Genomic DNA, 13646 nt, shown 5'->3' on the forward strand with positions numbered 1-13646 from the left:
GTGGGGAAGATGTAAAAGTGGTTGAGAGGAGAGAAAAAAGAAGTTAATGGTGGGGTGTGGAGTACAGGAGGCATGTCATTTTACCAATACTGGGTATTGTAATCAGTTTCCTCTGTCAGGCCTGTGTACTTGGTTTGTGTGTGCAAAATATCTTTTCACCCCTGTCAGTCATCCTTGCTGTTTGCATGCAGCTCATCATATCACGTCACCTTATAAATAGATGACCACATGGTCAGTGCCAGCTTAGCCTAGCGAGGCCTGGCAAACTTCTGGCCTGGCTGAGAGGGCAGTACATGTGAAGACTTGCACATAGTGGGAAGAATATGAGTTGACTGACGTTGTTAGAGTGACATTATCTTTCCATTTCCAAAGCCAGATACAAGGCAAGAAAACTGTAAAATGAGGATGAAAGCATGTTGCCAACCCCATGCAGGTGTTGTTTTTCTCTTCACTTGCCAGGTGGAGCCTAGCCCCTCCAGTGGAGAGGTCTATTTCCATATCCTTGAAAGAGCAGAGGGGAACTGGAACACTTGTACATTGTATTATGTTGAGAAAGTTTTTACCAGTATTTATGAAGGTAATATGAATAATATCCCCAACTTTTGGACATGATGTGCTGGAATTTTCCCCTTTTCTGTTGATCTCTTTGCTTTTGGCCTTTTTTCATCTCTTACTTTCTGCTTTTCAGGTCCATTCACTTGTATTTCTTTCTACAAAGCCTTTGATATTGTTAGTTTTCTAGATTTGATAATCAGGCATTCTTACTACATTTTGGGTGGGGGGGAGGGGTTGGCATGGGGGGTTTGCTGAAAGGACTTTTTAGTTGCCTATTTGCAATTTGGTTTTGCATGCTTGTCATTATATATATTTTGTGCATTATAAGTTATGTTCATATTCTGGTTTTATTTTTTTAATCCTACAAAAAATTGATGGAATGGTCATTGTTAGAGGCATATAGGTTTATGTGTATGAATATGACTGTATTTGTGCTTAATCTTATTTTCCAGGTATTTTCAGGTTCTTTTCCAGGTATTTTCAGGTTCGATGGGATTGATGTTTACTGTTTTTCAGCCCTGATGTGGATGTATGTGGTCAGCATAAGCAACAAAGATATAATAAATGTTTAAGGTAAGTGTTGTGCTGTGAGAAAGACATGAGAAATGAAGAGACGTGTGTTCAGGTCACACAGCGGTCAAGAGAAGTCATGAAGACATGGACAGAGATGATGCAGAAGGGAGTCAGGCAAAACGCCTCCACATGTCCTCCGCCGACACTCCAGACTCCCAGAAGACCCTCCCCCCATTGTCACAGCCCAGCTCCCAGCAGCACACAGAGAGCTGCTCCCTGACAGACACTCAGAGAACCAACAGCTCTTCTCTCTCCCCCTCACAGGAGACCAGCATCCAATTCCTTCAGGGGGCTTTTCCTGCCCTTCTTCCTGAGGTGAGACCATGGGTCAACATTGTGTAAGCCACCCTACTTTTGTCTTTCTTTGCATGTGAAGCTTACTTAATGGTATTTGTGGATAGACATGTTGGACAATTTGTTTTTCTTGTAGTGTGAAGTTGGCATGATCCTATGTGTGTCGTCATGGAAGAAACAGCTAAGCATTACAGTAAAATTTGGTTTGGTGTCATATACTGTACCATGTCAAACTGATGCAAACTAGGCCTATCGGTTTGCTCTGCTTGGCCAAATTTCGCGCGGCTAACAGTGAAAAGACGAGCAGTCTTGCCCCGGTCCGCTCTCAGCTAATCAAACGCCTCTAAAAGCTATAAGCGCTGAATCATTCCTTTGGCCAAGGCTCTCCACGCCATCTTGTCAGGTTTACGCTCTGTCTCGTCTTACACTTTTTTTGGCCATTAAGCGTATTCATTTGGCCTTATTTTGCTGCATGCGGCTTGTCTGTATTGTATTCTTAAATTCTGTGTACTCGATTCGACTCAGCACCCTTGATTCGTTCGTTTTTCTCTACCTCTAAGTCGATCCTGTCTTTCCTTTCTCTGTTGGGGGTCGGATTTTCGCTGGGTGCCTAAGCGCGGGTTCCATGCCTCGTGTGCCATACCACGAAGGCAGGGATCATGATGCTGGGACTGAGACTCGGCAAGAGACTCTCCCAGGCCCAGAGCTCATGATTCCTCCCGATACGGACCGCGGCGATGCGTCTTTAGACGCTGATTGCGGAGGCGACTTTCATACCAGTAAAACGGTCATGAAGGGGACTGGGTGGAAAGAGGTACGAGCGTCGCCTCCCGAGGTGTCCCAGCGCGAGGCAGGGAGAAGGGGGAGTGGCAAGTCCTCTCTTGGCGGTGGGGACTCACAGCTAGGCGCGAACTCCCAAGGGGAGGCCGCGCCCGGCTGTTACCCGGGTCCCCACTTGGAGACAGCCCTCACGGGCCCCGTTGTTGTTCCCCCTCCTCCCTTCTCTGTCGACCCCCCTCCCCCACCTCCTTCTGGGGGGGAAGAAAAATTTGGTTCCGGGGGGGGGGGGGGGATCTCTACTTTGCCCACCCCAGGCCAAACCACCCCAGTCTCCCCACGGGAGGGGATTCGGGGCGCGTGGCAACCTGCTCTGCAGGTCTTCCCGCTATCCGGCCGGTCTCCCCTGCTGGGGGAGGCCCGCGCGTGTCAGGCGGTTCCTGGCAGTCAGCCCACTCGTCTTCGGGCGAGACTGACACCCAAGTCGGACCTGACCTCCCTCCGACTTGGCCAGGTTTTTCCCTTCATGGAGGTCAAGGTGCCAGTGACCCTTGGGGTTTGGGTCACAGTATGGCTGGTGCCCACGGGTGGTTTCCCCCATTCTACCCGTACTGGGGCGCACCTATGGTGCACACTGGGTTGCCGGGAGTACCAGGGGCCAACACCTTGTCCGCTCCCCACTGGACCCAACCCAGCACATCTCACAGGGTGACACACACAGCCCCGACAAGTGGGATCGACTTCTTGTTGGTCAGGTCGAGCTCCTCAACCAATATTGCCACTCTGTCCACAAATCGGTCCTCTGTCAACCCACAGGTTACCTCCATGGTCACAACGGCCTCCTTGTCAGGACCGACGGCTGCTAAGGGGCCCTGCTCGGCCCGGGGGAGCCTGCACTTCCCACCTACCCAGCCCTCGGTCCTACAGGAAGATGAGTGGGTGTTTGTCCCCGCACAGCACTCGTGGGTCCCTCTTGCATCCAGGGACGCCCTCTCTGAGAAGGTGTGGCACCCACCATCCCAAGCATGGTTGGACCTACGGTCCACACGCTCCCCACCCGCTTCAGGCGTCATGGACATAACAGCGGCGGCCATGGTCCCGGCTCGGGATCATCCCAGCTCATCCCGCTGGGCTGACCACAGCTCACAGGACGCCCCAGTGGGTACATCCACTTGGGATGGCACCCAGCAGGGGATGGACTGCGAACAAGAGTGGGAGCCCCTGTCTTCAGATGAGGACGAACAAGCGGATGAGCACTCTTCGCCCACATCCCAGGGGGACAGATTGAGCCCGCGCCTCCCTAGGGACCAGCCTGAACCAAACTCGGACTTTGCCGAGCTGGAACTGACCCTCCCCAATAGGGTCACGCATGCCGAATCAGTCCCTCAGGCTACTTTGTTACCCTTGACCCTCCTTACGCCATGTGACTCTAACTCCAGAACCACAAGGCGACTCAGAGTGCCAGAAATGGTGCAGGAATGGCTTAATAAGCCAGCCCGCACTGTCAGGGGTGCTGCTTCCATCCCTCCTCCAGGCAGGGAGTCCCTCTCTGCCCCGGGCGCTTTTTCCCCGGGAAAGTTCCTTAAAGATTCCTCCAAGGGAGGGGTGTTGTCCTGGTACACACAGGACCACCCTGCCTACAGGGAAGCAGAGCCCTCCGCGCAGGACAGGATGTTGGTCTCACAGCGCACCACCTTCCCCACTTCAGCTACCCTATCCTTTAAAACGTTAGCAGAGTGGGACAAATTGGCCTGCCGCTGCCTCCTCGAGGTTTCCACGGCTTATACCTTCTTCGACGCGTTGCTCCACAGGGCCAATGAGCTGTGGGAACAGCGTCCGGTTAATCAGGACACGGGGTCTCCTTCCTCTGTCCCGCCTGGCCTCTTCACCGACCAGAGGTTAAACGCTTTGGGCAATAGGGTAGCATCTGGTCTCACGGCAGCTGCAGACACAGCTACCAGCCTTCACTTCAATACTGTGCTAGCGCGGCGTGATGCCGTTCTCCGCCTCTCTAACATTCCTGTGGAGGAGAGGGCTGCCCTGCGGTCCATCCCAGCACAGCAGCACTCCCTCTTCGGCCAGTATGCGCCCCATTTTGTCAGCCACAGGGCAGAGACAAACAGGGAGGTGGCCTCATATTTGGCCCACACCTCCCAGGGGCTCCAGGGTTCTGTGCCATTGAAGAGACCGGCCACCAGGGCCCCTCCATATACCACGCCACCTAAGTCAAAGCGGCGTGTGAAGAATCAGCGGCAGAGGAATAAACCACCTTATGTCCGTCCAAGCCGACCGGCCATGCCCAAGGCCAGAAGGCAGCACCCCCAATGACTGGGCCCCGATTCAGCACCGCCAGTTGTTCAGCCCCTCCAAGTAGGAAACTTGTCCCGGCATGCACATCAGTGGCGTGCTCTGGGACTCAACGACGGGATTGTATCGGTGCTAGAGTCGGAGTACTTGCTGCCTTGGGCGGAGGACCACCCCCCTCTAAGATCCACTCCTCCTCCTTATGTGCCCAGCTCGACGGAGCAGGAGAGCGTCTTAGAGAAAGAGATATCGCACCTACTCCTCATAGGGGCGATATCTCAACTCTCGGACCTGGGCCCCGGTTTTTACGGCCTGTTGTTCGTGATTCCAAAGGTCTCGGGAGGGTGGAGACCAGTTTTGGACTTGTCCCCCCTCAACAAATTCCTCCCCAAAATCAAATTCAAGATGGACACACAGGCACAGATTCGAGAGACCATCCAACAGGGCGATTGGGCTACCTCTATCGATCTGAAAGATGCTTATTTTCATATCCTCATCCATTCAGCGTCCCGTCGGTACCTGAGGTTCGTGTGGAGGGACAAGGTGTTCCAGTTCCCGGCCCTCCCATTTGGTCTGTCCCTTGCCCCTTTCCTGTTTACCAAGGTGGTTCGGGAATTGGTGTCCATCGTCCGCTCGGAATCCATTCGTCTCTGTGTGTACCTGGACGACTGGCTTATCCTGGCCCAGTCGCAGGCCCTGTGCCAGAGTCATACAGCCAGACTTCTAGACCTTTGCTCCCAACTGGGCTTCCTCATGAACCAGGAGAAATGCGATCTGTCCCCAAGTCAGTCCTTCGACTTCTTAGGGATGAAATTCGACACGCGGTCCATGATAGTCTCTCCAACGCCAGATCGCTGGGACCGTCTGGCAGGCCTCCTCAGCTACTTGCGCCGTTCCTCCCTAGCAATAGTGCGGACACTTTTTTCCCTCCTGGGCATGATGGAGTCCATGGCACCTCTCATTCCCCTGGGCAGGGTTCTCAAGCGCCCTCTCCAGAGGGCACTGAGGTTACGCTGGTCCCAGAGCACTCAGCCATGGGATACCCAGATATGTCTGGGCGAGTGGTTCCTCGAGGTGACATCAGAGTGGTTAATCACCCCTCTTCGGACACAGGGGGTGCCCATAGCCCCACCTACTCTTCAGGTGGCACTCTTCACAGACGCCTCCTCCCTGGGCTGGGGAGCCCACATGGACTCACTCCATGCAGCAGGGACTTGGTCCCCGGAGGAGTGCCTATGCCACATCAATGTTCTGGAACTGGAGGCAGTTCGCAGGGCTCTCCTGCACTTCATGGGGGAGGCCACTGGCAAGACCATCCGCTTGTTCATGGACAGTACGACGGTTGCATGTTATGTGAACAAAGGGGGGGCGGGGGGGAGCGCACTCGGCAGACCTCTCCCTGCGGACCAAGGCTCTCCTCCGTTGGTGCCACAGCAAGGGCATTGCACTTTCAGCGAGACACATAGCAGGAAAAGCCAACATCTTGGCAGATGCTCTCAGCAGGTCCAAAAGTGTCATCCACACAGAGTGGACCCTGGACAAGGACACCCTTCAGGGGGTGTGGGAACGGTGGTTTCGGCCGATGGTGGACCTTTTTGCCACAAAGTTCAACAAGAGACTTCCCACTTATGTCTCTCCGGTCGCCAACCTGGAAGTGTGGGCAGTGGATGCTCTCTCTCTAGACTGGAGCAGTCTGATTGCCTCCGCGTTTCCTCCCTTTCCAATTCTGTCCAAGGTGATACGGAAAGACAGATTGGAATGCCCGCAGCTGATCCTCATTGCGCCGAAATGGCCAGCCCAGCCCTGGTTTCCGGACCTTCAGTCCCTGACACATGTTCCACCCCTGGAACTCGAAACCAAATCTCATCTGCTGAGGCAGCCTCGTTCGGGCATTCCTCATTCCAATCCTCAACTGCTCCACCTGCACGCATGGCTGCTGTGCGATCGGAACTGTCAGCATCACCATTGAAGTCTTCGACCCCTCGGTCCTCCTCTGTGTCGGCTGCGCTGACCCAGGGGGGTGCCTCCTCTGACCTCCTCTCCATAGTCACCAGAGCAAGGAGGGAGGGAACGGAGACTTTGTATGACTTTCGCTGGAAGAAATGGTTGCGGTGGTGTACAGCTCAGGGCATTCCCCCTACTAACCCTACTAACCTGGCCAACTTTCTGGCTCACTGCTCCTCGGTTCTCATCCTGTCTGCTAGTTCTGTGCGAGGGTACAGGTCTGCCATCTGTACCACAATCAAACAGCTAGGTGGTCCCGCCTTTGAAGCAGATTTCCTGCTCAGAGAGGTGGCTGGGGGTGCCTCTCTGAAGGAAGCTAGAAACCCCAGAAGAGTGCCCCTCTGGGACTTGTTCCTGGTGCCGGATTTCATTCGAAAACAGCCCTTCGAGCCATTGGGGACTATTCCTTTCGACTTGCTCACCCTCAAGACGACTTTCCTTCTGTTGCTGGCCACTGGCCGTCGTAGAAGCGAGATTCATGGTCTTAGTGGAATGCCACAAGATCTGGCCTTCCACAGAGATGGTTCCATTACTATTCGTTTCCTTCCAGAGTTTCTGGCTAAGAACCAAGACCCTGAGGTCCCTTCCCCTCTCTGAGGGTCAGACCTTTGTCTGATATTCTTGCCCAAGAGGATGAGGATAGGCATCTCTGCCCTGTTCGGTGTCTCAAATACTATTGGGATAGGTCTCGCCATAGGCGTTCTTCTCAGAGGCGTCTGCTCATCTCCCTCAATGAGAATTACAAGAAAGACATTGCTGCAGGCACCATTTCCTGCTGGGTTTCCCAAGTCATTCGTAGAGCCTACTCTCATGCACACAGGGATATCAGCTGTCTTCATCCCAGAGCACACGAAGTGCGGGCCATAGCTACTTCGGCTGCTTTCCAGCACTCAGTGCCACCGCAGCATGTCTTGGAGGCAGCCTTCTGGCGGTCTGAGAATCCCTTCATCAACTTCTACCTCAGGAATTTCCGTATGACCAGGGCTGACGGTTCCAAGGGGATTTCCTTTGTCGCGGCTAACACTGCCGTCTCGGTTACAAGGGCTCCCCATACGAACCAGTAGGCGTTGCCCTCCTCCATTTGCTTTAAATTCTGCATCAGTTTGACATGGTACAGTATATGACACCAAAAGGAGGAGTTTGTATTATACTCCATGTTTGGTGTTACATATACTTACCATGTCAAACTCGAATGCCCGCCTGTCCGTCCCCGCGTCTCTGCCGTGGTTCTCATGGGGCATTTTCTTCAATGGCCACGGAATGATTCAGCGCTTATAGCTTTTAGAGGCATTTGATTGGCTGAGAGCGGACCGGGGCAAGACTGCTCGTCTTTTCACTGTTAGCCGCGCAAAATTTGGCCAAGCAGAGCAAACCAATAGGCCTAGTTTGCATCAGTTTGACATGGTAAGTATATGTAACACCAAACATGGAGTATAATACAAACTCCTCCTACTGTTAAGTGCATTGTTATATAAGCCGCATCCACTGATTTTTTTTTAAGAAAACTGCAATTTAAACACACACAAGCCACCATGGTTTATAAGCCACAAGTGTTGCACAAAACACCAAGTGCAAAAACATCTGATAATTAATCACAATAAGTGAGAAAATCGAGAGGCATAGAAACTTGTCAGATGCGCGCAAAGCACAACATTAGTCACAATTCAGTGACAAAGCAACACAAAAATAAAGTACAGCTACATCAAAGATACACACTGACACACACACTAACAATTACCGGTAGTCATATTTATTCATTCATCGTCGTCATCATTTCCACTGAAGTCACTAAAAAGCTTCTTCTGCCATGGCATCGCTGACCCTGGCCTCGTTTTCACTGTTGGATGGATTCGAGTCTTGCTGGCTGGAGCTGGTGGCTTCTCTGTCGTCTGCTGCATTCAAGAGTCCAACTTTGTGAAAGCCATTGATGACTGTAGATTGTCCAAGTTCGTAGGCAACAGCTTGGTTTCCCTTTTCAATAGCCAGATTGATCACCTTCGATTTGAAAGCTGCATCATAAGCATTGAAACATAATGTGAATCTAAAAATAGACTGGAGAATGACGGCAACAACTTAATTTGACCTGAACACATCATTGGAAATCCCGCAACATCAGGAAAAATCCATAAACAAGCCGCACCATTATTTTAGCCGCAGGGGTCGAAGTTTGGTGGAACAGTTGCAGCTAATAGACCGAATTTTACAGTAGTTTTCTGATCCAGAGTTCACTTGTGATCAGGGTTCGAGGCCCTGTTTCAGGGTTGTATTGTGTCCTTGGGAAAGGCACTTGGCTCTGATTTTCCTCACTCCACCCAGGTGTCAATGGATACTTGGCCAGTTAAGGATGATTAAAACAGTGAAGGAGAGAGTTGGGCCACACCTTCCTGTGCTGAGTCCAGTACTCAGTGGATATGAATTCACTGCCCTGATGTCAATGAAAAGTTATGAAACTTTGAAACTTTTTCACTTTAATTTGAAAATTGAAGTACATTTGGAGGCACAACCAGGAGCAGCTTGATTTAAAGATGGATGTTTTTTAGAACAGTGTTTACTTCTTGACACACTGAAATCAGCAAAAGTAACAGATATCTGATTAAGTTTGTGTCCTCTCTGCAGACAGGGAAACTGTGTTGAATACTGTGTGGGTGTGGTGTGTGTCACCCAGCGACTGCGCCAAGCTCTGGAGGATTGCCATGGCAACACAGACCAGGCGGTGATGGTGCTGTCCAGAGAGGTGAAGGTCACAGAGACCACCCAGCCCCAGGCCTCCTCCACCCATGCCACACGCTCCTCCAAACACGGTCAGACTTCATCATCTTTATCAGCATCATGATGATTTAAAAGCAATGATTATTAATCAGTGTGCTTTATGTGGTAAATACATTCATTGCAGTTGACCTTGTCTGTGAACTGAACTGAAGGAGATCTGGAACAGTTCAACCCACTGGTCTGTGAACTGTTGGCAGTTGACATTTGTTTATAAAGCGAAAAGTTATTTCATGTCTTGATATCAAATTACTGTACATTCAGATTAAGCAAAACCTGTGGTTATTTTGATGTAACAATCATTTTGTTCAGATTGTTGATGTTCTAAACTAGTGGTATGTTTTCAGTGAACCATGAATCACTCAGCTTGTCCGATGAAGAGGATGATTTTGATGAGGAGGAAGATGAGGACAGTGATGACAGCGTGGTAAGTGTGATGAACAGACAGCTGATTTCACTGCTGATAATTGACAGTGATGGTGGTGAAACATGAATATTCTGTTATTGGGAAAAAAAGATGGTGGCTTACTGATGCTGATGATGATATCAACAGTGATGTTATAAACCTTGGTGAGATGTTAGAAACATTGATAAGATGGTAGCAATAGTAAGGGTAGCAAGAATGATGATAAGAAAGATTATGAAAACTATAATGTGTGTGTAATTAGAAGCCACAGTTCATTGTAGGAGGCAGCATGGCAGAATCGGTTAGGCATTATACTTCTGATCCAGTGTCCACCGGTGATCAGGGTTCGAGGCTTGCCGTGCCCTTGAGAAAGTGTGTGTTGTGCCCTTGAGAAAGGCATTTTACTCCAGTTTGCCTCACCTCCCCTAGGTGTGAGTGGGTACCTGACTTTGGTTGGGGAAGGTTAAAACAGTGGAAGGAGAGGATGGGGCCCACCTTGCTATGCTGAGCCTCAGACACAGTGGGCATGCATTCACTGCCCCTTATAGCTGTAGAGGGCTATAAGACCTTCATCCTTTCCTGGCATTGTGTGTTGCCGCTGTGCAGGATGATGACCGCAGCAGCAGCAGACAGGAGCTGATCCTGTCCTTCCTGGAGGAGGCCACTCTGGCAGAATTGACAGTCCTGCCCGGCTGCTCTCGCAAAAAGGCTGAAATTCTGGTAGATTTGCGTCCCTTTGGGTCCTGGGACAACCTGGTGAGTGACCTCCCATTGCAAGATGTCTTAATAAATGAAGTAAGTGCAGAGAGGCTGGGGGAGTGGAACAAAGATGACTGAGGGTAGACTGTTGTTCCTGGGCAGCCAGGGGTGTGTATGATGGATATGTTCAGTGACAAGGATTACAGGGATCTTTAACATGTGTATTTGATGTTCTCCAAATCTGTACACATGAAGGGGGTTCAGCTACTAGCATATCTGCTCATCTGTTAACCTGGGAGATCAGAAAAATCTCTGTCCTTGATTAACTCTATGCAGACGTAGTTAAATAGTGCATGCAGTTTTACTGTGACAGGCAAATATGGGCATATTTGAAAAATTCAACACACTTTCACACAGAGACAAAGACATACAAATTATATATAACTAGAAAGTTTACCATCTCTTCTTTTAACATTTTAAAACAGTTTTCTCATTAAATGCTGCTAAATATTTTTAAAAATATTTTAGATTATGTCAATAAATACTGAAAAACAAAAAAAAAAAGAAAAATAGGTATACTGTACCCACCAGGCATGTCATATCCATCAGCTAATCCGCAAGGCAGCATAAGATGATTTTCTCACACAGTAAGGTTCCCTGATTCTCATGAATCAGTTTGAAGTCAAATGTTGCACAACAAACTGTTAACAAAAATAAAATAGAAGATCACAACACTGGAAAGAGAGAAAAGGAAAAACCATACAAATCCATCACTTGAAAAAAAGAGAAAAAAAACTATTTACACATTCTGTCTTGCAGTATGGCCGTCACTAGTGTCACTGTCGATTTCTGTCTCAGCATCGTAGGGGTCAGTCAGCAAAGTTTCGTCCTCACTTTCAAAATCATCATCTGGTACTAACTGAATGTCATCATCATCAGAAAAATCATCAGAGAATTCGTCACCAGTGTCAAGGAGGTCACGTTCAATGTCTGATCCTTCTTCTGTCACAATTTCGACAGCCTCATGCAGGGAATACATTCGTCTCGGCTGCCATTTTGGTTATGAAAAGATCGACCTTTCACCCAGTCAACGGTCAAGGGGAAATAACTCAGTTTTCCCTAGACTGATCCCTCAAGACATCCTGATTAGTTTCCCTTTAATTGAACACTGCTGAGTGTATGAAAAAAAATTACGCGATGCCGAATCCTACACTACGGCACGTCATTCTGAGCAGGCGGAGCGCCGGTGCCGAAGTGCCAGCACATCTCCAGTGAGTTAACCTACCAGGCACAGCCAAGATTTGAACCTAAATTGAAAGTCCAATGCTTGAACCACTCGGCTGTTGTGCCCATCATACCCAGTGAATGAATGGTTATTGCCCATGGGGATACAAGGGGTCTTTCAGTTATGAATAGCATCCCCACCTGGAAATTCTGTGCCAGAAATTTCCTCTTTTTTTTTTTTTTTTTTTTTTTTGACTCACTCTGTTGTCTCTTCCTTTCTTATTTTCTGCCTTGCTGGTCCCTTCACATGTATATGTTCTGGACAGCCTTGAATATTTTTTGTCTTTTTACGAGCTTGATTACTGGGCAATCTTACCATATTTGTTTTTTAGTGCCTGGGATATGTAAGGTGCCCATGAGCAATTTTTCAGTTTTGTATGCCTGTTGTTACATATATATATTTTTTGTGTGTGTATGTGTGTTGGTGTGTATCATGTTTAGTTATATTTTTGTTCAGGTTTAATTTTTTTTAATCCTTTGGTGATAAATTGATGGAATGGTCAATATCAGAGGTATGTCCTGTGTTTATGTGCATGGATGTGACACATAAGCTGAATTTTCTTTTCCCAATATTTTTCTTTTCTTTTCTTTCTTTATTTTTATTTATATATTTTATCAGGTTCTTTGGGATCAGTATTTACAGTTTTTTTCAATGCTGGTAATATGGCCTTACATGAATAGCTGGTCTGTAAGCAACAAATTGTTATTTTATTGAAGTGTTTAACTTTTTCATGTAATTCTGTACTTTCGTGTATGTGAAATGTTGAAACATGTAAACTGGAAAATCAAACTGAGCATCTAGTCTTCCAGATGAGACGACAAACCAACGTCCTGTGTGCAGCATGCACTTGGTGCGCTAAAAAAAGAACCCATGGCAACATATATGTTGACCTGTGGCAAATTTTGTTAAAGAAATCCACTCTGATGGGTGCACAAATATAAATGCATGCACTCAAGGCCTGACTACCGCATTAGGTAGACATCTGCATAGCGTATGTGGTGTAGCATATATGGATTTGTCCAAATGCAGTGATGCTTCCCTGAGAGACTGGAACTGTGTGTGTGTAGATAGAGAAGGTTCAAGGGTCGAAGCAGCTGTCGCTGTCCCTGGTGCAGGGCTGTCAGGAGATCATCCAGCTGCGCAACGTGGTGGTGCGCCTGATGAAGCAGTGCGAGCACATCTCGGGCCAGATGGAGTCCGTCGTCAGCCGCCTCAGGTCCTCCCCTGACCAGGGGCCCAGTCAGCAGGAGGACGGACAGATCACCTCCCAGCCCTCCCTCCTCAACTCACAGTCAGTGCCTGTTGATTTGGTTGTGGGTTCTTTCTGTCTCCCTCCTCACCTCAGAGTATGTGTTTATTTGGTTGTGGGTTCTTTCTGTCTCTCCCTCCTCACCTCAGAGTATCTGTGTTGATTTCGTTGTGGGTTCTTTCTGTCTCCCTCCTCACCTCAGAGTATCTGTGTTGATTTGGTTGTGGGTTCTTTCTGTCTCTCCCTCCTCGCCTCAGAGTATCTGTGTTGATTTGGTTGTGGGTTCTTTCTGTCTCCCTCCTCACCTCAGAGTATCTGTGTTGATTTCATTGTGGGTTCTTTCTGTCTCCCTCCTCGCCTCAGAGTATCTGTGTTGTTTTCATTGTGGGTTCTTTCTGTCTCCCTCCTTGCCTCAGAGTATCTGTGTTGATTTGGTTGTGGGTTCTTTCTGTCTCTCCCTCCTCGCCTCAGAGTATCTGTGTTGATTTGGTTGTGGGTTCTTTCTGTCTCTCCCTCCTCACCTCAGACTATGTGTTGATTTGGTTGTGGGTTCTTTCTGTCTCTCCCTCCTCGCCTCAGAGTATCTGTGTTGATTTGTGGGTTCTTTCTGTCTCTCCCTCCTCGCCTCAGAGTATCTGTGTTGATTTGGTTGTGGGTTCTTTCTGTCTCTCCCTCCTCACCTCAGACTATGTGTTGATTTGGTTGTGGGTTCTTTCTGTCTCTCCCTCCTCGCC

At 49.0% G+C, this 13646-nt stretch overlaps 1 protein-coding gene across 2 annotated transcripts in view; it reads left to right on the plus strand.

The window, feature by feature from the left end:
• LOC143282996 (SWI/SNF-related matrix-associated actin-dependent regulator of chromatin subfamily A containing DEAD/H box 1B-like) overlaps window positions 1-13646 on the plus strand; it is a 44484-nt gene that overhangs the window by 7554 nt on the left and 23284 nt on the right. For both annotated transcript variants that reach the window (XM_076588971.1, XM_076588972.1), the window contains 5 exons: window positions 1181-1443; window positions 9173-9308; window positions 9621-9700; window positions 10286-10435; window positions 12731-12954. In XM_076588971.1, the coding sequence (XP_076445086.1) occupies window positions 1181-1443; window positions 9173-9308; window positions 9621-9700; window positions 10286-10435; window positions 12731-12954 (853 nt within the window). The remainder of the gene's footprint in view (window positions 1-1180; window positions 1444-9172; window positions 9309-9620; window positions 9701-10285; window positions 10436-12730; window positions 12955-13646) is intronic.

The sequence above is a fragment of the Babylonia areolata genome, chromosome 6 (genome assembly GCF_041734735.1).
Source record: "Babylonia areolata isolate BAREFJ2019XMU chromosome 6, ASM4173473v1, whole genome shotgun sequence".
NCBI lineage: Eukaryota > Metazoa > Mollusca > Gastropoda > Neogastropoda > Buccinidae > Babylonia > Babylonia areolata.